The sequence below is a fragment of the Armigeres subalbatus genome, unplaced genomic scaffold (assembly GCF_024139115.2).
Source record: "Armigeres subalbatus isolate Guangzhou_Male unplaced genomic scaffold, GZ_Asu_2 Contig1857, whole genome shotgun sequence".
Lineage (NCBI taxonomy): Eukaryota > Metazoa > Arthropoda > Insecta > Diptera > Culicidae > Armigeres > Armigeres subalbatus.
In genome coordinates this window covers 418,665-443,250 of record NW_026942680.1, presented here as the reverse complement: position 1 = coordinate 443,250, position 24,586 = coordinate 418,665, and the positions used below count along the sequence as shown (strand labels likewise).

General features: G+C 38.5%; 1 protein-coding gene across 1 annotated transcript in view; it reads right to left on the bottom strand.

The window, feature by feature from the left end:
* Positions 1-841: 841 nt before the first annotated feature.
* Positions 842-24,586, bottom strand: part of LOC134203448 (tetra-peptide repeat homeobox protein 1-like) — a 60,760-nt gene continuing 37,015 nt past the window's right edge. Inside the window, exon 3 of the mRNA XM_062678327.1 lies at positions 842-1,448. Coding sequence (XP_062534311.1) covers positions 1,155-1,448 — 294 coding nt within the window. The 3' untranslated portion in view covers positions 842-1,154. The remainder of the gene's footprint in view (positions 1,449-24,586) is intronic.

Here is a 24,586-nt window from a genome sequence, read left to right as displayed (position 1 = left end):
CCCTGCAAAGATGGTGTTTGCTTCCGATTCGGCAGGTACGAGACGGCGTGGAGCACAGCGAGCAAGGTGGGAGGTGAAGATTTTGCTGAAGATGTTTCTCTACTATGGCAACCCCGTTCTGATATGCAGAGTAAGCTGAGTGACCTGGAAGAGCACTCTTCTCCGGCGGGTCTTATAATAATGATCAACAAGACCTATACGAGGTGATTTTAGTAACACTTTAGGTATAGGGTATACAACCCCTCCAACTTTACGGTAGCCGGACAAGTAGTTGAGAAGATTGAAAGCCAGTTGGTGTCAGGTGGCGGAACCGGCACGGGGATGACAAGCTACGCCATCTTTGTCACATCTTTTCTGAATCACCAATACGAGTGCACTGCAAATGCAACATAAATAATTGCGAGGATGAAAATGATATAAAACGAACAAAGGCATATACAGTACCTTGGGCAACTAGCATTCTAAATAATTGAGCAAATAAATTGAGCATTCTTAGGTTTGAAGCATGGAATCGAGTGTAAAATTTTATTTGATAATTCGTTGACTTTTTCTCTATTTTCTCATGATTGTGTCATGTTGCATTATTGAGTGGTATGGGCGTTTTGCACCATATTCTCCTGTAAAAACGTAAACATTCAAAATTCACGCACATACTATTGCAAAATAAATCAGTATTGGGGTAATTTGACACTGGGGGATAAATTTATCACCCAAAAAAGAACGAACAGGCAAACCTGTCAAAATCCATAGTAAAAAAATTGGATGTCACTCCTCTGGGAACCGGCGACAACAATCCAGGGCAAAACAAATTTGTCATCGAAAATTGTAATCAAACAGGGCATTGAATTTGTCGATATTTTATTAAGCTACCTAAGTCAATAAATAAATATTTTGTCACTATAATCAGTTCTATCAAAGACTACATCTCAAAATTAGTTGTAACCATCCCCTAAAGTAACATGCAAGTTAAATGCTTCTACAAAAAGCTGGATGGAACAAACGTCATTCACTTTCATGCACTCAAAGTATGTAATTCCATATTGCTTTTATGCACAGCTGCCTCTGAATTACACATTTAATTTAAATTTATTTCTACTAGAGGTGGGCACCATATAATCGCTTACAATTTAGCTGCGCTTGGTGAGGAATTACTTCTACCACAGTTTTCCGCCGACCCACGGATCCGGACCGTAGGGTGCAGCAACGACGGGTTTTTCCACGACATACGGCGTGTGTACCGGAACCGGTACCGCTTTAGGAACGGCCACTGGCACTGGGGCTGGAACTGGATATCCGACATGTTTCACCACCGGAATGGGTACGGGTTGGGCCACGGGAACTGGGTAGGGACGATCCACTGGAACCGGATAGGGTCGGTCGACGGGGACGGCGAACGGTTTCGGGACGGCTACCGGATAGGGACGATCCACCGGGATTGGGACGTGCACCTGTGAGGGGTAGAAATTGTAAAGATGGATGAGAAAGATGTTACTTATTGATTAAATACAATTGATTAAATAAATTCCACTTTGGGCTGTTTCCGAGGAACATTACATTTTTAAATGTTGCCTAAATCGTTTGTCAACGATTTATACTACATTTTCAATCTTTTAAACAAAGTTATAATGGAGTCCACTTCTTTAAAATGCTTTCACAAATGTGCCTTTGTCAAAGCCCAAAAAGTTTCAATAGAAATTTCCTGGGAATGGTTTAGAGAATCCATCTCCTTGAGTACGGATTCGACTCCTTTTGCTTTGTACCAGATTACCGTGTCCATCGCGTAATACACTGATATCAAAGCAAGAAAAAACAGTAGTGGGTTATGATGCTTTCGGATAATGGACAGTAATCGCCGCTAAAAGTATTCTTCAATGTACACATCAACTGTTATTGTATCGATGGCTGCAAATGGATTTGAGAACATTCCACACTTACAAATTGCTTACAAAATCATTGCTTTTTTACATGATTTTCCTAAATAAACTTGCTTATCGACAGACAAAACATACGTTTGCATATGAACAATAAATAATGATCCATAAATCAATGAAAAACGATCCGTTAATAATACCGATAATACGAAATAAGGACTATGATTGGAAACTCAGTACCTGGAATGTCAGGATCCTAATTAAACCCGCACGAGTGAGCCTTCTGGCTCGGGAACTGCAGAAGGTTGGAGTGAACGTGGCCGCTATTCAAGAAGTCCGGTGGCCTAGATTCGGAGAACGTGAATTCCGAGAAAAGCAGAGCATGGATTTGGTTTCGTAGTGATGGCAAAGCAGATGAAGCGAGTGATGCGGTGGAAACCCATTAGCGAACGAATCTGTGTGATGAGGATGAGGGGCAAATTCTTCAATTACAACCTAATCAACGTTTATGCACCGACTATAGATAGTAGAATCTATAGATGAGCGAAAGCATGACTGAGTCGATTTTTTTGCCCGTGCACACGCGCATATGACGTCACAGCCCTTAACGTTTCCATTGAAATCGTGACGTCATGCTCGTTTGGAGACACGGATAACTACCTCGTTGTCAGTAAAATTCGATCACGGTTGTCATCTGTATCGAAGAAAAGATCACAGCGAACGATGCGTTACAATATCCAGCGATTGTCGGCGGAAGGAGTATCGGTTGAGTACCGCCAGAAGCTCGACGAAAGGATAAGTGCAATCAACGTTAGCGACAACATCAACGCTCTATGGGAATCGATCCAGCTCGAGAAGTGGTAGGCACTGCCAGAGGCGACCCAGGACGGGCTGGTTCGACGTGGAATGTCAGAGAGTGACAGAACGTTGCCAGAAGCCAGATGTTGGTGTCGGGTACCCGATCGGATAGAGATCGGTACTAGGAAGCAAGAGCAGCCGAAAAACGAACCAACCACAGAATTCGGCGTACAACATTATGCCCCGTATTCTGTGCAACAGATTGAGACCGCTTGAAGAGTCCTTCGTCGGCGAATACCAAGCAGGTTTTCGTGAGGGCCGATCAACGACGGATCAAATGTTCATCCTGAGACAAATCCTTGATAAATTCCGGGAGTACAACTTGCAGACACATCATCTGTTTATTGATGTCAAGGCGGCGTACGATTCAGGAAACGGAATGAATATGGCAAATTATGCTTGAGCATGGTTTTCCGGCGAAACTGGTACGGCTGATTCGTATAGCGTTGGACGGATCGAAATCAAGTGTAAGAGTTGATGAAATATCGACGTCATTTGTTATCTTAGATGGATTAAAGCAGTGCGATGCACACTCGAATCTACTGGTAAATATAGCGCTCGAGGGAGCGATTAGGAGGGCTGGTGTGCAAAGAAGTGGTACCATTATCCAAGATCGCATATGCTCCTGGAATTTGCGGACGATATCAATATTATCGGGATTGATTGCCATGCCGTGGAAGAGGCTTTTGTGCCTTTTAGGAGGGAGACAGCAAGGATTGGACTCGAAGGATTGAAACGAAGTACATACATGGTCGATGACAATCAACGTGGGTTCATTAGTGGTAGCGAAATGGTGCTAGATGGTGAAAAATTTGAAGTGGTGTAGGAATTTGTGTATCTTGGAACATTAGTGACGTGCGATAATGATGTTACCCGCGAGGTGAAAAGGCGTGTTGCAGCTGCAAATAGGGCTTATTACGGACTTCGTAACCAGCTTAAGTCCCGTAGTCTGCAAACGAAAACAAAACTCGCGCTGTATACTACTCTGATTCTTCCGGTGGCTTTATACGGCTATGAAACATGGACGTTAAAGGAGGACGGAGGACGATCGGAGAGCTTTCGGAGTGTTTGAGCGTAAGGTATTGCTCACAATACTCGGTGGTAAACAGAAAAACGGTATCTGGCAGCGTCGCATGAATCACGAGTTGTACCAGGTGTATAAAGGGCTGGATATTACTAAGTTTATTCAACACGACAGACTACGGTGGGCTGGTCACGTTGTTCATATGCCGGAAGAACGTCAAGCGAAGATAATATTTAGTAGAGAACCCGGAAACCCGGAGGCCTCGTACACAATGGCTTTCTGTAGTTGAAGAGGATCTGAGGGCGCTCAACGTTCAGGGCGACTGGAAGCGATTGGCCCAGGATCGAGTCCAGTGGAGAAGGATACTCCATTCGGCGTAGTTTCATCGAAGAGCTGTAGCCCATCAAGTATCAAGTAAGTATGAATCATGGAGCAACAGATTATAAGGTAAATAATGATGTTCAATAATTACCTGTCATTTAAATTTCATCGGAAAAAAATAGGAGCACATCAAAATCGTGCTTATACTTTCTGGGACAACCTATAGTAGAAAGCAAAGAGAGACATGCCAGAACCTCCAGAAGGCGGCATTCTGTCTCTGTTCGCAGATGACACCTCCATCGTCTGCAACGGTAGAGTGATCAGAGCGCTAGTGGCAAAACTCCAACGAGGCCTGGATGCCCTGACAGAGTACCTCACCAGCTGGAAGATCTGTATCAACATGGCCAAGACCCAGGTCATCATTTCCCCCCACTCCAAATCCCCTAAACATGTTCCGCCTGAGAACTGTAAAAGCATCCTCAATGGCACGACTGTGGAATGGGCCAATGAGGCCGACTACCTTGGCTTGACCCTCGACCGCAAGCTTATTTACAGGCAACAGGTTGACAGGTCCTTAGCCGTCCTTAGCCTCCTTAGCCGTGCGGTAAGACGCGCGGCTACAAAGCAAGACCATGCTGAGGGTGACTGGGTTCGATTCCCGGTGCCGGTCTAGGCAATTTTCGGATTGGAAATTGTCTCGACTTCCCTGGGCATAAAAGTATCATCGTGTTAGCCTCATGATATACAAATGCAAAAATGGTAACCTGGCTTAGAAACCTCGCAGTTAATAACTGTGGAAGTGCTTAATGAACACTAAGCTGCGAGGCGGCTCTGTCCCAGTGTGGGGATGTAATGCCAATAAGAAGAAGAAGAAGAAGGTTGACAAAGCGGTGACAAAGTGTAACGTCTTGTTGAAACTACTGTACTGTATCATTTGATCAACCGTCGGTCGTCATTGTCCCTGAAAAATAAGCTTGCTGTCTACAAGCAAATCATCCCCCCTGTGATCGAATACGGCATTCCGGTCTGGGAGGGGTCTGGGTCATTTGGCATAAAGTCATTTGGCATAACGCCATTTGGCATAAGGTCATTTGGCATAAAAGCCATTTGGCATAATGGTCATTTGGCATAACGGACATTTGGCATAATTTTGAACTGCAAGAAAAGAGTGGGTCATTTGGCATAACGGACATTTAGCATAATTTCGAACTGTGAAAGCGAAAGGGATATTTCATGTAATGTTTAGCGTAGATAAAGTAGGTCGAGGCTGTTTTCTGATAAATTTAGACTGATGGTAGACATTTTCCGGAAGAACGAAATAACAAAACGGCAGAATTACTTCCGAGAGAGGGATCACATCCATCATTGACTTATTATTATTAGTATGGATTACATCCACCATTGCTTCAATCCGGGCATGCGCCTTAAGGCCGGATCAAATCCACCATTTCCTTAATGCGGGCAAGTGCCCAACTTTAAAAACCCAAGCAACACGCTTGTCGTAGACGAGTTACTAGAACCAAACCAAAGTTATTGCAACCAAATCAATCTGGATTGTGCTATTCGGGGAAGAGATCACATCCACCATTGATTTATTCCCGACAAGCGCCTACTTATAAAGAAGGAGTCACATCTACCATTGTTATAATCCGGGCAGGGTCTACTTTTAAAGAAGGGATCACATCCACCGTTGCATTGCCACAATTCAGGCCACACACCTACTTTTAAGGAAGAGATTACATCCACCATTGTTTCAATCCGGACAAGCGCCTACTTTTAAAGAACAAATCAAATCCTCCATTGCCATAATCCGTGCAAGCGCCTATTTTTAAAGAAGGGATCACATCCACCATTGCCTCAATCCGGGCAAGCACCTTCTTTTAAAGTAGAAATCACATCCACCATTGTCATAATCCGGGCAAGCGACTACTTTTAAAGAAGGGATCACATCTTCCATTGCCATAATCCATGCAAGCGCCTACTTTTAAAGAAGCGATCTCATCCACCATGGCCTTAATCCGGGCAAGCACCTTCTTTTAAAGAAGGGATCACTTCCACTATTGCCTCAATCCGGACAAGCGCCTTCTTTTAAAGAAGGAATCACATCTACCATTACCATAATCCGGACAAGCTCCTACTTGTAAAGAAGGGATCGCATCCACCATGACCTTAATCCGGGCAAGCGTGACTACTTTTAAATAAGAGATCGCATCCTCCATTGCCATAATCCGGGCAAGCGCCTTCTGTTAAAGAAGGAATCACATCCACCAATATCATAATTCGGACAAGCGCCTACTTTTAAAGAAGAGATCATATCCTTCATTGCCATAATCCGGCCACACACCTACTTTTAAAGAGCGGATTACATCCACCACTGCTCTAATCCGGGCATGCGCCTACTTTTGCATTGCATTGCAAATGCATTCTTTCCACGAGAGGATAATGTCTTTTTAATATTGTTATCGACGGGTGTTATATTTACTATTTCGAGGTATCTCCCGCACCATTTAGTCACCATTTAGCGAACCCAAAGAAAAATTATGCCAAATGTCCGTTATGCCAAATGACCCTCACTTTTGACGTTGGTTACAATTATGCCAAATGTCCGTTATGCCAAATGACCGTTATGCCAAATGGTCTTTATGCCAAATGACCTTATGCCAAATGGCGTTATGCCAAATGACTTTATGCCAAATGGCCCGCTCCCGTCTGGGAGAGCTGCGCTAAAACCCACCACCTCAAACTTCAACGGGTCCAAAACAAATTCCTGAGGATGATCCTTAACACCCCTAGGACAAGAACTTCCAGGGCCACCGTCTGGCCGGGATGAAAACGTTACATGAACGCTTTGGTGAGTGGTGAGCCAGTCTCGGTAACAGTGACTTTCATTCACTGCCCGAGCCATCCCCAGAAAGGATGTACGGCAAAGACGGACGCTTCGATAATTTAATTATTCTCAAATGGCCCTCGCATACTTCAACACCTTTCAACCATTTTCACACTTGTCGCTGCCTAGCGATAACATTTGGACTCCGTTTCTTTCCCATCTGCTTTCGCACACACGCTGCTCCCTTCCTCTATACGAGCAGCATCGAGACCGATATGCCAATAAAATTAAAGTTAAAAATAATGTAACAAACAAAAATCAAAAATTTGTAACTAATGGGGCAGTCCTCACTTCGGCACACATGAGACTCTTTTACACAGAAGACCTATTCTCAAAGCAATCTAGAATTCCGTTCGGAAATCTAAAGAACGGACTTTTGGACTTCCGAACGGAGCTCTAGGGCTTTCAAACCGAATCCTATGTGTTTCCGAGCAATTCCAAAAAACCTTTTGTAGCATACATCTAACTATCGACTTTCATAAATTATTTCAGTTTGCCTCACAAGGCGCAAACCCTATCACATTTCAGAACCTTTTACGTATTTACATAATTGCCGTACAACCTTCTTACATTGCATTTTTTTCATATTAAAACACAGCCCTAAAGGATTCGGTTCAGAAACCCAAAAGAATTCTGTTCAGAAGCAGAAGCAGATTCCGTTCAGAATCCCCGAAGAATCCAATAAGGAGTCCAAACGTATTCCTTTTGAAAGTCCAAAAGGATTCCGTTCAGAAGCCCAAAAGGATTTTCGAAAGTCGAAAGTCTAGAAGAAATTCGTTCAGAAGTTCAAAGGAATTCCTTTCCTAAATTCAAAAGGATTACGTTCGGAAGTTCTGTGCGAAAATCCGTACGAACGAACATCTTTTGGGCTTCCCAACGGAATTCTTTTGGGTTTTTGAACAGAATCATTTGGGGCTTCCGAATGGAATTATTTTTAGGATTCTGAATGGAATCTTATTTGGGCTACTGAAAGAAATTGAAGAAAGATTAAGTCTGGAATCCTGAAATGATTATGCTGGGAATTCAAAAAAAAATCCGTTCAGATGCATAAAAGGCTCAGCTCACAAGTCCAAAATATTTCCGATTGGAAATCTTGTAGAACTCCATATTATGCATCCCAAGATAAACACTCAGATCATGATCATCTCACTTAACCTCCGTCGGATCGCACTGGAGCGCGCCCATTTACTTAACACACGGCGGCTATTCAGCTCTGGCAACCCCATTCGGCGGCTCATTAAATTTAACAGCACAGACACGCACCCTGTGTAAAAGCTTATGGGCGCGCTGCTGCGCAATCTTTGCTTGCGCGTTACCACCGCGAAGAGCTGAGCGTTTTAGAAGAGCGCGACAATACGAAATCTCAAAAGGTTTGAAAACCAAAAATGGCTCCGTTTGAAAGCCTAATAGGATTATGTTTGGAAGCCCAAAGTTTTCGAAAACAAATGTCTGTAAAAGTCTGTAACGTTAATCAAAAGTCTATATAATGTCTGTTATATGTATGAGATGTCTGTATGTCGCCATCCCTGGGACCAACGCGCACTTGGAGTGTACGGGAAGGAGGCATATCAACCATGAATTGTAGCAGCTGTTGGGCCTTCATAGACTGCGTGGCTACGTGGTAGCATTAAAATTAATTATTTCCCAACAAGAAAAGCAAATGCTAGCATCAACGAGCATCTTTTTTATTTCAAAAAGACGTTATAGATGTTATAGGGTGGAAATATTCTTCTTCTTGTTCTTATTCTTATTGGGATTACATCCCCCACTGGGACATTGTCGCCTTGTAGCTTAGAGTTTATTTTAGCACTTCCACAGTTATTATCTGCGAGATTTCTATGCCAACAGACCATTTTTGCATTCGTATATCATGCGGCTAACACGATGATACTTTTATGCCCAGAGAAACGAGACAATTTCCAAACCGAAAATTTCCTAGACCGGCACCGGCAATCTAACCCAGCCACCCTCAGCATGGTCTTGCTTTGTAACCGCGCATCTTACCACACGGCTAAGAAGGTGAAGGTTTTAATAAATAGTAATAACAGCATTCTTATTTTTTAGATGAATGCTCGGTTTTATTGGGACTGCACCAGGAGGAGGCATTCCAAAGACAACAACGCTTCCGAAAGTTGTGTAGTTACTCGGAAACATGCTGAGTCACCATTGGTGACGAGCACATTTCAGTCAGCTTCACCGAAGTGCACAACTATGATGACAATTCATTGTATGGGATGTAGAAAAAAATGCAAGGCGGACAGAAAACGAAAAGTTCAAGCGACGGAAGAAAATTCCTTCAAAAGTAATACAACGCGAAGTCTCTGCAACTTATGGTTCAAACTCGCGTTACTAATAAATCCCAAACAATTAATGATCCTACGACAACGAAATACACTTGGAGGCAATATGTGTGTGGTTGGTCATGACGGCGATTTTATTGTGCCAGATGAACTTAAAGCAACACCAATGGGCAGCTTAAAGATTTTTGCTACATCTCCAATGCTTAGCAAAAGCCCGATACTGATATGGGACATTGGTGAACGTTCCTTTGGAATTCATGCAGATGATTTCGGTCCACGAATTCGCTCAAGACCAGGACTATGAAGCAGTTATACCACTCATTTATGTATATGATACTGAAAAACAAATTGTAAGAAGCGTATACCTGCGTGTTTGAAGCTTGACTTGAATTGTGTCAGGATTCAGGAAGCAACATTAACGTTATGAAGGGCTTGTTCTCTGACGCGGAATGGTACTTGTGCTACTTTCATTTATCCCTGAATTTTCGCGGAATGAAGTCACTCTATTCCAGTGATATAGTATACATATGCATGGCCGTTAAGGGTCCACACGATTCTACTCAAAGAATATTAATATCGAAGAAGTAAAAGTAAATTAAAATTATATTTTACTTCACTTTCTTCGTATCTTCCTCATTCAAGAATTGCAGAAGCGTCCGAAAGAATTACTATTAACATTGGCTGGTTTCCTTGAATGTTACTTACAATAACTAAAGGCCAATGTTTCACACAGCATGAGATTGAGGAGAGGATTTGATTCGTATGAGTAAGACCATAGAAATACATATGTTTAAAATGTGACGATAACATCGACAAGAATTTTGTTGGAAGCGTGGCTCTTTTGTTATCGTCGAAATAGATATGAGGTAAATAATGTACCTTGGACAAGCGCTCGTAATTGAAAAGAATAAGACAACCACAGAAAACCACAGTGTTATTCAGATTTATAGCCTACTATTGGTCTTGAGTCTCCGTTGCACAACCATTGCATATATTTTGGACGAAGTCATTATCTTTTAAATTAGACATGGCCTGGCCACCTACAAATCTAAATTGTATGAACGTATCTACATTCATTTGCTTAACTGACACAGAAATTAATGTTGTTTCGTAATCTCATCGATATCATTAAAAACAGCCTGAATGTAGGCAATTTCTCGTCCATCCATGTGATGTTGGAATTCCAAATTTACTGTCTGTGTCATTTCAATCGAGCAATGATCTATTGTAGTAGGGGAACTGTTCCGTTTTCCATCTCACTGAACATATATTCATCTCATCGCAAAACAAAGAAAAACAGCAGAGCAATTCTCTGTGAAATCGAAGGTCGATTTGTTTTTTGATTTATTTAAAATTTTGCATATTACGTTCTTTGCGATCAAAAAATATAATTTGCATCATTGGTTCGCCATTTTGACTCTGGCCTTACTTTTGACAAGGGCCTAAGCAAAAGCACCTTGAAAACTTTCAAAAAAAAAATAACTTGAAAACGGCTTGTGCGATCGTGTTGGTGTCTTCGGCAATGTGTAAGGTAATCATTGGGGCTATGTGAAAAAATATACACACTTAAAATAAATCGCTGAATTCGGTAAAATTTTACCGAAATCTCAACAGCAGAACTGTTCGGTAAATAATTTTACTGATTTTCGGTGATTTTGACAGTTGAACAATGGAAAAAATTGTTGAGATTTCGGTAAAATTTACCGAATACTGTGAAATGAGTTAAGTGTGTACAATGTGAAAAAAAAAATTGTTCAATCATTGAAAATTAAACTTAAAAATCGATTTTCTCAAAACCGAATATTTCAATATTTTTTTATTTTTTGATATGTTGTAGCAGATACTATATTTATTTTTTTGCACTAAGAGTCATAATGGAGAAATGTTGAACAAAAAAGTTACAATTATTTTAAATAAGTTGGTTTTTTAACGGTCGAATTATTTTTTTTACGTTTTTATAAAAGATATTTTAGTTACTAGATAAAGATTGTCGCTGTCGTCGCTGTCCGGAACATCTTTTGCTGGCGAGGATAGGGGAGCTAATTGTCAAAGAAGGAAAATCCATACGATTTGACAGGTATGTACCACACATGTTTCGGACAGCAGAACAAAGGGAACCGAAGCGACAATCTTTATCTAGTAACTAAAATATCTTTTGTTTTTATCGACTGGATTTTATTTATTTAGGTGTATTGTATTTTTTTTCCATGCGCTACCGTTTCTGATATACAGCTCGGTTTGTTTTTGTTTCGACCTGTCAATCATTTTGTTGATTGTACACACAAAGAACAAACATTATATTATCAAATATATTGAACTTTGTTTCTGAAAAGTGATATTTTTTCTTTAAAATAAAAGTAAAAACTTTGGAATCTAAAGTTATGTGTTTAATTTAATCATATTTTTCGTCGGGTCTGAATGTCAATGTTAAAAATTGCCACATGAATAAAAAAGTTTATAAACTTTTATTTTCAAAACACTCAATGTAAAAAAAATCATTCACCGTGACAGATTATACGAAAGGAAAGAGATAGAAATATATTTTTGGTTGACGTCCTAAAAGGTAAAAACAAACGATAAAAACTAAATTATTGTTTCTAGTTTAGTCGGTCTTAGATTTAATTGCAGTGATTATTGTGAGTAACTATCATTAAACGATCTTAAAGTCGATTGCTATTCCTTCATCAATGTTTTGGGCATTTTTTTTATTTCCACTTCTGTATTTCAGCTCCCCAGATGTTGAGCCGGAACAATTGTAATCAGGATGTAGCTTGAAGCTATAATAACTTCATTTTTCGCGATGTCGACGATATCAATGATGGACTTGTAAATCCATATGCACATCATCAGATGCGCGGTAAGTACAATTTTTGCGACCAAAATGAATCTCTCAAAAACCTATTATTGTGATCAGGTTACGCTCTTTGGAACTGCAGCAAAGATGGCACTAACTACCCCAAGGAACAGTTATTTGGTAAACTCGCCCAAGTCGTTGGCAACAGGTGCCTTCGGATCAACGGGATCAGGAGAATGGATGGATCAGGCGATCTAAATGGCCTTAATGACATTGGTAAAAGCGGAAATGTTCCGCGAGAAATTAATGTGAAAATCTCTTGGAAAATCTATAAAAAAATATAAATGTGTTGTGCAATAAATAATTGCTACTTAAATTTGATTTAAATCTAAGCATAAATTTTGTAAAGATCGTAGGTCCAATAAAAAAAACATTCTCTCTTTCGCCTTTCCGGAAAAGATAGTGGACCTACGATATTTTCAAAGTTTATGCTTTTCTGAGTTATTTTGATGCGAAAAATGTCCTCTAGAAACATCAGTAAAAGTAGCTTTAAATATAAATATTATCTACTTTTATTTCTCATAGTACAATCTGACAGTTCTACAATTTATTTTTAAAAGTTCAAACTTTTAATTTTATAGAAGCGGTTAACTAATTAACTCTTGATTGAAACAAAAGTTTACGGACTTTTGTTCTGAACATACCCCACTCTCTACGAAAAAGAACCAATGCAACTTTTTGTTTTAACCAACGGTTTTTTCATTTTTAATAATGGTTTTTCTTTCTGTGTAGCGTCGCACTCTAGATCGATTCTAGTGCGAGCTTAATAGTTTTCTTCAGAACTCATTAAAACGTAGGGTAAATGATCCAATAGTGGAGGAACTAAGCACGATCCAACACTATTCATTTTCCTAGATTTAAACAAAATTTCATTCGCTTACCTTGGATGTATATTCGAAAGCGTTCCCCATCTATTTTATTGGAAAAATGCTTCCGTCGGATGTATTCCATATGTTCCGTACTAAAATAACAACTCCAATAATTGGTACACTGTTCCAATAGTTGCAGTATTTTTTAATTTTTGTTCTTATAGTTGCGAATCGCATTGTTTTCTTACGGGACTCGCAACTATTGATGTATGTACAGGAGAAAATTTGGTATGATATTTTATAGATATTTACCAGTATTTGATTTGAAGCTAATCAATTCTGTTTACATTTGCTTCGTATATTGACATCGTTTATCATTCGACGTGATGTGTTGCTGCGTTTGATTCGGATATTTAACGAACCTGTACTACCGCAACTTGGATCGGATATCGAATCATTTGCCCTTAGTATTTGTACATCTGTTCAACTTTTCCAGCGAAAAGTTCTATCTTTTCATATTGATGAGCACAACTGATTCCAAGACGAATCAATTGATGAGGAAATCTCGCGAGTCGGTCATGAGTTATATTGCCTCAAAGAGCAAAAGATAGGCCATTATTCCTATTATCAGGTTTATAATCTAAAGGACACCTGAAATAATGTACTCCAAATCGTTCAACTTTAACAATTTTTTAGGCAATTGTGGATCCAAAGACAGCAATTGTAGCCGATTGTCGCCAAAAGCCTTGAATGTACGAGTTTCAGGTTTTGAAATTTTGGTTTGATGTGGAATTTTTGAAACCACAGAGAGTGTTATGTTGAAAAAGGGGGAGTGTGCTGCAGTTTTGAAGATTTTTTGGTGCAATAATTAACCACAATTCCTGAATGGGGAAGTTCTCAGTTCTTAGTTCTAGAGAAATCCCCAGACTTTATCTAGATGGAAGAACTCAGAATGATTGGAAAATCAGTTTCTCAGAATTCGTGGAGCAGGAATTTCCTAGACTCCTAAAGAATTTATTCAGAATTTCAGAATTCAAGAAAAATTACAAGTATGGGAAAATCTTTTTCCAAATTTTTTGATGGCCGGAATGAGATTCTTTTTTTTGTGTGTCTTTATTAAGGAGACTTTCAGCCCGAGGCTGGCTCGTCTCCGGAAAGGAATGAGATTCTATTTGATGCACTGATCCTATCCAATATTTTGCGCTCGGTAATGCCGGGCAAGTGAGTGCCCTTTTGACATTCAAGAGGTTGACCATATTTACATAAGGTACCCCGGGGCAAGTGGGACCTAAAAAAAAGCTAGTTCAGCAAAATCGCTAAAGCATACTTAGGAAACATGGTATTTCAGGACATTAACCTTGAATACATCATTATATGCTTCCGTTGATGAAGTGTAGACGTGTTGTAAGCCATTTTTTCAGTTACAAAAATGTTGGTAGTGACTTAAATAAATTTACCTGTGGGACCCACTTACCCCTTCAAACGGGGCAAGTGGGACCTATTCTGCTCTATACTGTGGAACGAAACTTATTTGAAAAATGTAGATATAATGCTCATGTAATTTCTGAGTCGTAGTATTTCAGATCATGGATGGAGGTTTATTGCTTGTCAGACTTTTGTTTTTGGCAAAAGAAATTGATTACAATGTTAGCAGATATAAAATCAAGATAACAGCCGGTTTAAAGTTTAATTGTTTGTTGTCTGGCTTTACATTAGCTTACTTTCTTACCAAATGTGTTAGATGGAAGAGATAAACAAATTTTTGTTCACTTTTCGAATGAATGTTTCTCTGTTTAACACAAATTATTACATAAATTAGAACCTCAAAAGGAACGTTTTTATTCAGGCGGTGTTGTAAATTTGTAATAGAACGAAATGGCCAATTTATGTCTTAAGCACTTTATTTATCTTAAAATCTGTTAATCTGATGCGAAGTTTAAAAATAACAAAACACAAGACAAAACCTGTTGATCTATTGTAGAATAAGTAGATTGTTTGCACTGTAAACGAAAAATTTTGCATAGTTATAACCATTGCTCTTTTCCATGAGGGAGATAATTTTCAGAAAGTAAAATACACATTTGGTAAATCAACTGTACACTACTTCTTAACAACTGAATCAACGATATCAACTGCATTTGATTCAGATCCATATGATATATGAGTGTCGAAGTTATTTTTCACTAGACAACAATCTAAAAACAGGTAAAATGGCTCTATCGAAAATGTTGTTCAAATATGTCCCACTTGCCCCATGTATGTTAAAAATCAAGGGAAAGTGAAAATTGCAGATTTTGGCTTTAATCAAAACTTTTAAATCGTTTTTGATGTCACACAATTATTTAATTGCTTAAAATATTCACTTTCCACATCAATGATGAATTTAGGAACGACTATTTTGTTGGAAATCCATTGAATTAAAATAAAAGTGATAGATTTTGCCGGTAGTTTAAAGTCATGATTAAACAATACCATTAGGTTGGTGCTGCAAATGGTTTTGATTCCATTTTTTTTTTGTGTCAGGCGAATTCGTTAATAATTCTGCTTCATCTTTCTAGAACATTGTTACCATTAAAAACGTTCACCGATTAATCGGCAGCCATAGTACCCACTTACCCCGTATTTTCACTTGCCCCGGGGTACCTTATTTGATTCAATGTAGGCTTCGATTCAATGAAGAATATTGGCACTCATCTTTTCTGATTTTGTTTCTTTGAACGCAGAAACCTTCCTTCTTGATTAAATCAAATTTTGTTTATATTCCCCCATAGACCAGTGCATGATGGCGTAGGTTGACAGTTCACAGAGCTTGTTCACAGGGTCTCTGGAGCAGCTTCGGGAAAAACTGTTTTGCGATTAATTAAGAATATTGACGTCTGCTGTGGTAGATTTATGGTAGGAATCAAAGCATATGATATGCTTATTCCGATCAATATTCGGATCAAAATGATTTTGAATGAAAATTACGGATTTTGATTTCCAGCGGATCGATTTTAATTCTAACACCTTGTAAACAAGCTCAGTGAACTGTCAAATAATTGAGGTTAAGTCAAGATCTTGCATTGGTCTATTCTTTCTTCACCTAGATAGACGAATGAAATGAGGCTCATCAATCACTTCAAAGTCTGTTGGATGTATCAAGAATAATCATGAAAATAAGTGTCGTTTTAGAAGAAAATGCATTTGGAGTATGATTTTCGTTCATTGATTAACTATTCTGAGCTGTGGGACAATTTTTTCATTAGATTTATCCCTTTAGAGCAATAAGGCCGCTACAAATATTTAATTAACTTTTTGTCCTACTGGTTTCCGAAAGGTCAAGCAGGGGGTTATAATAAAATAAACATTAAAATGAAAAAAATTAAAAAACTCCTCGGATTTGTTAAAGAATGTTTTAATATTATTTTTGGCAAAAAATCTGAGGGGGGGAGACAAAATAGATTTTAAATATTTGTATTGGCCTAAGAACTAAAATTTTAATTGGTAATGAATTTCTGGTGAAAATTATCGTTTCAAATAGGTATTTTTCCAAACTTACGCATTGTAGTACCATAGAAAACTGGCGTGTTTATATCTTTCTTCTTCTATATATATATTCCGTGTATAGTAGAAAATCGAAAATTTGTTTTCAATAAAATGAAATATCTGCAGTTATCAGACGTCGCAACTCATTTCTGATTAGTGCGCATGATAGTACATCCATGAGTGCATGATGCGCACTCAACCCGTGAGCAACTTGACAGCTCCAGTACATTGTCAGTGTACCCCGAAAAATTGGTTCAGGTGGTTCTGTCAAACTCGATTATTTCGTGAGCATTTCCTGAATACGGCGTAAAAAAATAAAAATAAACCCCAAATTTTAATTATATATTTTTTTTATTCATTTATCACACAATTACATTACTCATTAGTTATTTTGATATAGGCTCGTATATACACAAGCTCTACGGAGCTGAGTGATGAATTATATAGATATCATCACAACCTGGTTTGGCGCTGGAATAATGGAAACAATTAAAGGAGTACTTAGACTGTGTACCATTCCACCGATTCGTTTAACTTTTAGTTACAATTTGACAGTTCGGTGGTTACTGTGTTGTTGTTGAGATAGTTGTTGTTCGTTTGATTTCAGATGGGTGTGATAAAAGCAAACAGCAATATTTTATTTTTTATTTTTGTGAACTTCGAAATGAATTCAGTTCTTCACTTTATATTTTAGTGAAAATTATATTTTTATTGATATAGGACAACGTGTAACAACAGTTAGCCCATATATTTTCTGTCAAACTTGCCCTTTCCATTGCTGTTCCGCTAACATTGTATTTGGGGCTTTATTCGGCGCGGAAAAGAATCAATTTTATGAGTTTTATGACGGATAAATTTTTTATGCCTTCGAAATGTTAGACATATTGTTCAAGCCAATATTTCAGGTTAAAATCAATGCCTAAGTTCATCAAAATACTTCGATGATTATTAATGGTTCCTGTGCTAAAATGTGTTAAGCTAACTTGTTAAGAAAACATGTTGGTGGGTGTTGTAGATGTTCATAACGATGCGATATCCAAGCTGCGCATAATGTTTCCCGACGTTGAAGTTCGTGTTTCGGGTAATCGTTAATAAGTATTTATCCGTCTCCGAGATCTTGCAAATTAAAAGATCATATTCGTTGGCCTCAATATGTTTTGAAGTCTGAACAAGCTCATGTTTACAATGCTCACATTTTATTTTTCCAATAAACTGTTTTGAACGTGGACTGCTGAATAAATCAATGATTGAAGCGAAAAGTCATCAACCACAGTGGCGTACACAGATAGAAAAATCCACTGAAATTTACGCAAAAAATCATGCACATAAATGGAACACCATTATTAGCGTAATTCCACACGGGATAAAGCCTAAATGTATACAATATTTGTCGTGAATCGTTCATATTGCATACAAGTTGTAAGCAATCTTGTTAGGAAGAGGACCATTTCAGCGTTGAAAAGCGTAAATTTTCGCATGTCAAGTTTTACGCGCTGTTTATTTTTCATTATTTTTTCTGTGTACGCAAGCGTTTCAATATAATTTATATAATTTTACCAATATAATTTGAACCAATAGAACCAATTTTTAATAATCGGAACATCGGTATCCTTTTTATCTTCTATCGTAGTCGAGTAGTATTTTTGTCGCAACTGGATTACCACCCACTTTTATTTTGTATATTATACTCTGCGCTTCAAAAACTCAATACAAGAAAAATTTTATGAAATCAAATTAGTTTTGTTTTACTTTAGTTCAATTAATGGTTCCAATTATATCTACGCCTTTTTGTACTGCAACTCTTGTCCGTGGTTTGGCATCAACAAAAGACGAAACAAAAATATATTTTCCCTTACAACAAAACCGTGTCGGCGATGCAGGATGGCCCGTTGTTTACGTTGTGTGGCGCCATCTGCTATTTTCCAAGTGGGTACGCGAAACTAAAGCTTTCTGTCATCTTGTGGGGGGGTTGTGCGCACTACTAATGAAATATTTCAAATTGTCGCGACTCGCCGCGCAGCGCGAGTGCTCAATCGCGCGGTCCGGTTTGGTGGCGGCCCGACAATATATATATAAAACAAAGTTGACATTTGTACGACCGCGCATCACTCAAGAATAGACAACCCAATTTTTGCTAATTTATATCCCTTTTCTTCTTCTATTTACGAGGAAAAATGATAAGATGAAATGGAATACTTTAAGGACATAGTTGGAAGAGTACCACGATGGCAGTCAAGATGGCACCGGACCTTCCACGGGTCAACCCCACACCTCCCGCACCCCTCTCCCACCAGCATTCGAATGCTTCGAACAGCATCGAACAAAACGTTTATTATTCAAGTTACTAACCTGTTCACAGCATATTTATTCACTTCCCGTGATAATGAACATGTTTATCCAAAGAGTCCTATGTATTTCGGCTCGAATAATATCATAAATCAGCAGTTTCGTGCCAATTTATTAGCCGTTCGCGATTTGGTGGGTTTATCACTGCACTTCACATCTTCTCAAAGGGCACTGAAAATATCAAGTTTTTACTCACTGTTCCGCACATGAACACCCCGAAATGTTGATGGAATGCAAATTGAACATCAATTTTCGAAATCAGTCACTTGTTTGAACCGAAAACTTAATATAAACTGCTATTTTTGCCCGAAAAAAACGATTAAAAACTGATCGCGGAGCGAAAGTAAACAACGGCACCGGCAGCAGCAAACTAATAAACAGGGTGGTTCAAAAAATAATTTTTCTCCGCCACGCTCAGTCGATTATGATTTATAATTTGGATGTCATCCGAGGGTTTGGGCTGGTTTGATTAGAGGCTTACCGTGCACAGGTCGTTTCAGGTTTGTATGACAGTTGATATGGCGAGGTTGAATTTAACATTATTCTGATTCTGGCACTCCGTCATTGGGCGATGGCAAGAGGGAGACCATATGACTGGCTGAAATATTCAAGAGCTTCAACTCCATAGACAATCCATATAGAATGGTCGTTCCAATAGTTAGGAGTCGATTTTAAGCGAGGTTGCGATTCTTTAGCATGATAATTAGGCTTCTCAGAAGGCATCAGTGAAACGTGCAATTCAACAAAATACCCAGAATTTGTCTGTGATATCTATCGCACCAGGGGCAGATACTTCTAGTCTAGTCTAGTCTACACAATCGCGCAAGGGGCAAATGCTTCATACAAAAAGTGTGACGTGGGGGTGAGTGGGGTATAAAATGCTATTTTTGCGTTACGTAATCAATGGATCTTTCCTGCGGTGCGGTTTTCGTTCAGTGAAGTCTCTGGAATGTTGCTTTCAGCTATGTGGGTTCTCTTTTCGCCAGCGTTTGGAGGGGAGGCACTGTAGCCAGTGTAATAAAAGGTTTAGTTTTCCATACTAGTTTTCATACAAACTTGAACCGGCTTGCGCTCAACCAGTTTTTGTTCAAATCGGTTTTTGGAGGACACTTGGAGCATGGGACGGAATCGAGTGAGCGTGGTGGTGCTGGGTCGTTTATTGAACCACCCTACTAATATTCTTTGTTTTTTTATAAATACGACACCAATACTACTACAGTATATGACAGTTTTTATTGTACCAATACTTTCAAAGTTTTGTTTTGGTACTCAACCCACCTTCACCTTAAAGATCAATGCTCAACCTTTTCGTTGAAATGGTTTTTCGTACAATTTGCATGATTTTTTTTCAATTTTGATCATCTCTTCTTCTTATTTATATATATAAAACAAAGTTGGCATTTGTACGACCGCGCATGGCTCAAGAATAGACAGCTCAATTTTTGCTAATTTATATCGCCTTCTTTTTGAAAAAAAATGACAAACGAAATAAACTCTCTCCGATGAAATTGTTTGTCGTCCATTTTGTATGATAATTTCAAATCATGTCATCTAAGTTGACATTGTCATCAGATAACGGAAAGATCGATTTTTGTTAATTTTGGTTTGGCTACTAAATTAATTCGAAAAGTGTCATGAAATAATGTCAAAAAAAGGAAAAATTATTTTGAAAAACCGTTTTGTTTTTTAGATAAATTGTGTACGTAAAAATTATATCAGCAAATTGATCAGTTTTGGGCGAGACAAAGTTCGCCGGGTCAGCTAGTTTGTTATAAAAATGAGGTGAAAACTAAGCTGCTGTTTGAAAGAGCCACAATATTTGTAGTAAAATGAATTTGCTTGTTTGGTTGAATCACTCGTTCTCATTAACTACGCATCGCAGCGATATGATCTCTATGATAAAATAAAGCAAATGTTTTTTTGATTTTTAGGGTAACCGTACCCTTAGTGGAGGTAGCACCAATAGTGGAGGTAGTGGGGTTTAAATTAGATTTATCATTAACATACCATTCACGATGGTTTCAGTTAATGCGTCGTGCTTTAAATATCCTGTTAAATGCAACTTATCTTAAGATTTCGCTTGAAAAACTATTGAAAACAAAGATTTTCCTTAATAAAATTGACTCCCTTGCACCTATAGTGGTGGAACTGTACCAATAGTGGCGAGTCCCATAAGAAATCAATGGATAAAATCACCACTATGGGAACCAAAATTAATGTTTACCGCCACTAAATGAACAGTGTACCTATTAGTGGTGCAAGCAATATTTGGTCGTTGTTGATGTTAAATGACATCAATCTTATTTTTTGTTATCAAATTTATTAGTTTATCTATTGGCTAAGATATTAAAACTGTAAATTTCTCATAATTTTCAATATAAAAAAAAGATCGTAGTGTGCCGTGAGTGATTAGAGGTGTCAAATTTTGCCTGGTGATTTTTTTCAGCAATAACCCGCTTTTTAGAATACAACACTTTACTGCCGCTAACCGCAAGTCAGACTTATCTGGATATGGCATCCATATACAGATAAGTTTGACTTGCGGTTAGCGGCAGTTTAGCTGACTAACAAGAATGTTCTTAGTGAAGTGCCAAAAATGTTATATGAAATTCTAATCAGAAGAGATGGACTGTACACCTTTGCCTCGTTATCCCACGAAGCCGAAGTTGCATATCTCGGACTGCTATTGCTGACAAGCGACACAATGTTGAGGCACCGCAGCTTATGTTCCGAAAGAAACAACCAAACAATGTGTTAAAGCAACATAGCCTAATATCCAGAATTTCGTGAGATGTTTCCAATCGTTATTTCTTAGCAATATTTCCCAAAATACCAACATACTCTTTAACTTCATGGAATTTGAGTTATTAGTAAAGTTCTATTATCACTTATTCTGCATCAACCAGCCTACCTCTCCCACATTGATATGAAATCAATTCCAATATGCGATAGTTGTATTTGCCTTTTTGTCTGTTGTATATTTAGTAGAAGTATCACCGAGATTTTCAGCAACAGTTATAAACAAGGCGGATTAACCCAATTTTAGAACAAAATCGCCAGATATCATACCATTTAGCCGTTTGTATTTGGATTTTCGCTGAGCAGAACCAATTTAACTGTGGCAACCACTGCAGTGTCCTTCAAATTAACAGCCACCGGATCTTAAACACCTACGAAACTTACGAGCATCTTTGCAGTCGCTGATTCGGGCACAGTTGAGCATTGTGGTGGAAACAAAGTAAAATGAGAAGTGTGAAACGCATGAATCTTCTATCTTCTTGGATATCCCTTGTTCAAAACAGAAGTTTTTTCGATAGTGGAGGAACTAAACCGGTGAGCACGTTCCAATTAATTACTTTTTACTTTATTTGTTTAATTGCTTTATAAACTTATAAATTCTCAAATATACCATTAAATACGTATAGGGCATCGTTTGCTGCTATTGCCGCGGATATTGTGGGAGTCCCAGGTATTCGGTTCACGCTTCAGTTAGCAACGGTGGCTCTTCTCGACCTTCTACTCCCCGAGTAGTTAGTACGAATAAGGGCGTCCTTGTGAAGTTTTGCTGTACCTGTTACGAACAACTAGTACATCCCATTCCCCATACTTTCTGAATAAACCTTTCTTACTTCAGAAGTGAATCCTTTCTGTAGTACTAGTCTTTGTAACAAAAAGAGCACCATTACGGAGCATGAGATCTGATCAAATTATCCGTTGACCAACACCCCTAGCTGGGTGAGGGATAGAGACACACAATTTTCAATTAAAAAAAAAATCTGTTGTGGATCTACTAATACCTCCACTGTTGGTACTGTTACCCTATACTCATGTCACTTTTTACTGTTGAAATCAGAATAGATTTTAGTGTATACCAATAGCTAGCCATTTCCAACCACCTTCCCTGCTTTGTAAACGCAATTCTTACCCCATGGCTAAGAAAGGCCCTCATATTACTATAGAAAATTATGGTTAAACATGATCAATTGTTCTGAATAATTTTGTGACACCACTTAAACTTATTCATTCATATAACAAGATTCATTTTTGGCATGTGCTGTGAAAGAATTGGGTGTATATGTGCATAAGATGACGATGCAGAGCATATACTCCATCCAAGCTTTTCTTAGCTGTTTGCAGAAGATAACATTTATATATCGAGTTCGTCTACGTTATGCTCTTCGACGCTTGAGCTCCAATAAGCAAGCTATTTAGACTATAACTTGAGAACAATAGATTCCCCCTTAGTTTATATATGATGATTGGAAGAAAAAAAATCAAGGAATCTCATTCAATAGGAGACGCGGTAAATAATTGATTTCCAATTAAAAATTTACGCTTCTGAGAGAAAAAAAAGTCGTGCTGGACCACTCGGTAGATTTGTTTCAAATACTCACGTATACTATAGTGAACGTTTTAGCGATGTTCACGCTTGATACACATTCAGTTCCAAGCTCTCACGCCCACCATATACAAAATTACTTAAAATGCGAGCTGATTAAGCCAAAATATCCCATCTTATCCGTACTTCTGGTTGCTTGGGACACCGTGGCTATTTGTATGCATATTGACTGTTGGCGTCAGTCTAGGTTAGAAATAATTACAATGTAAAATTATTTGTCAGCAAAGGCGTTCTAATGATTTACGGGGGTGTAGTGTGTGGCTGTTGGCACGCTCAAATCGGGTTACGGTTCCGTCCATTATCGTTCCAGTTCAATTTCGCTCAGTTATAAAAATCTATAAAAATATTTTGCCTCAATAGTAACAACAGTAACATGCGGTAGCTGAATATTACCAAAAAGTAAAAAAGCACCCTTGGTTATTGTTTTTCTGCGAAAATGCTGGGCGAGATTGGACACATACTAGTGGGTATTTATTTCAAGGGTTATTCGTGTACTGCCCTGAAGGTAGCAAAAATTGACTTTATCCATATAGTAACTCTGTCCACTAATGGTCGTTGGAATTAATACCGGGTTTTTGCTCTCCTTGCATTTCACATGACACAAATTCAATCCAACTAGAGATGTAGATATCTTCCTTGTGCATTGAAAAATGAAAGTAATCATAAAAACATCATCCTTTTTTCGAAATGTCTTTATCTTCTTCTTATTGGCATTACATCCCCCGCTGGGACATTGCCGCCTCGCAGCTTAGTGTTCAATAAATCACACAGTTATTAACTGCGAGATTTCTGAGCTAAGGTACCATTTTTGCATTCGTATATCATGAGGCTAACACGATGATACTTTTATGCCCAGGGAAATCGAGAGAATTTCCAATCCGAAAATTGCCTAGACCGGACCGGGAATCGAACCCAGCCACCCTCAACATGGCCTTGCTTTGTAGCCGCGCGTCTTACTGCTAAGCTGAGGAGGATATGTATATTTCCGAAATTGTAAACGTTTTTCTACGCGTAATTTGTCTGCCTTCTTCTTCAATTACTCTACAATTTACATGCCAAAAGAAACTAAGAGTTCTTTTAGCATTTAATGAAAGCTTTTCTATGCCAATACACTATGCCCAGGGAGTCTATAATGTCTTCCACCAGAAATCATCCTAGGCCGGATTTAGAATCGAACTCGCCATCGCCGGATTGGCAATCCTACGCTTTTTTTTTTGCAAGGCTAACTGTAAAATGGTTTGGCAATTCCGCACGTCAATAGCGCTATTAATTCAGTATTTAATAAATTAAATTTTAATAATTTATATTTTTGGCCACAACGACTCAAAGCGTATGACTATATACAAATTAATCATTATGTTAATATTCATACCTAGTTATTGTGGAGTAAAA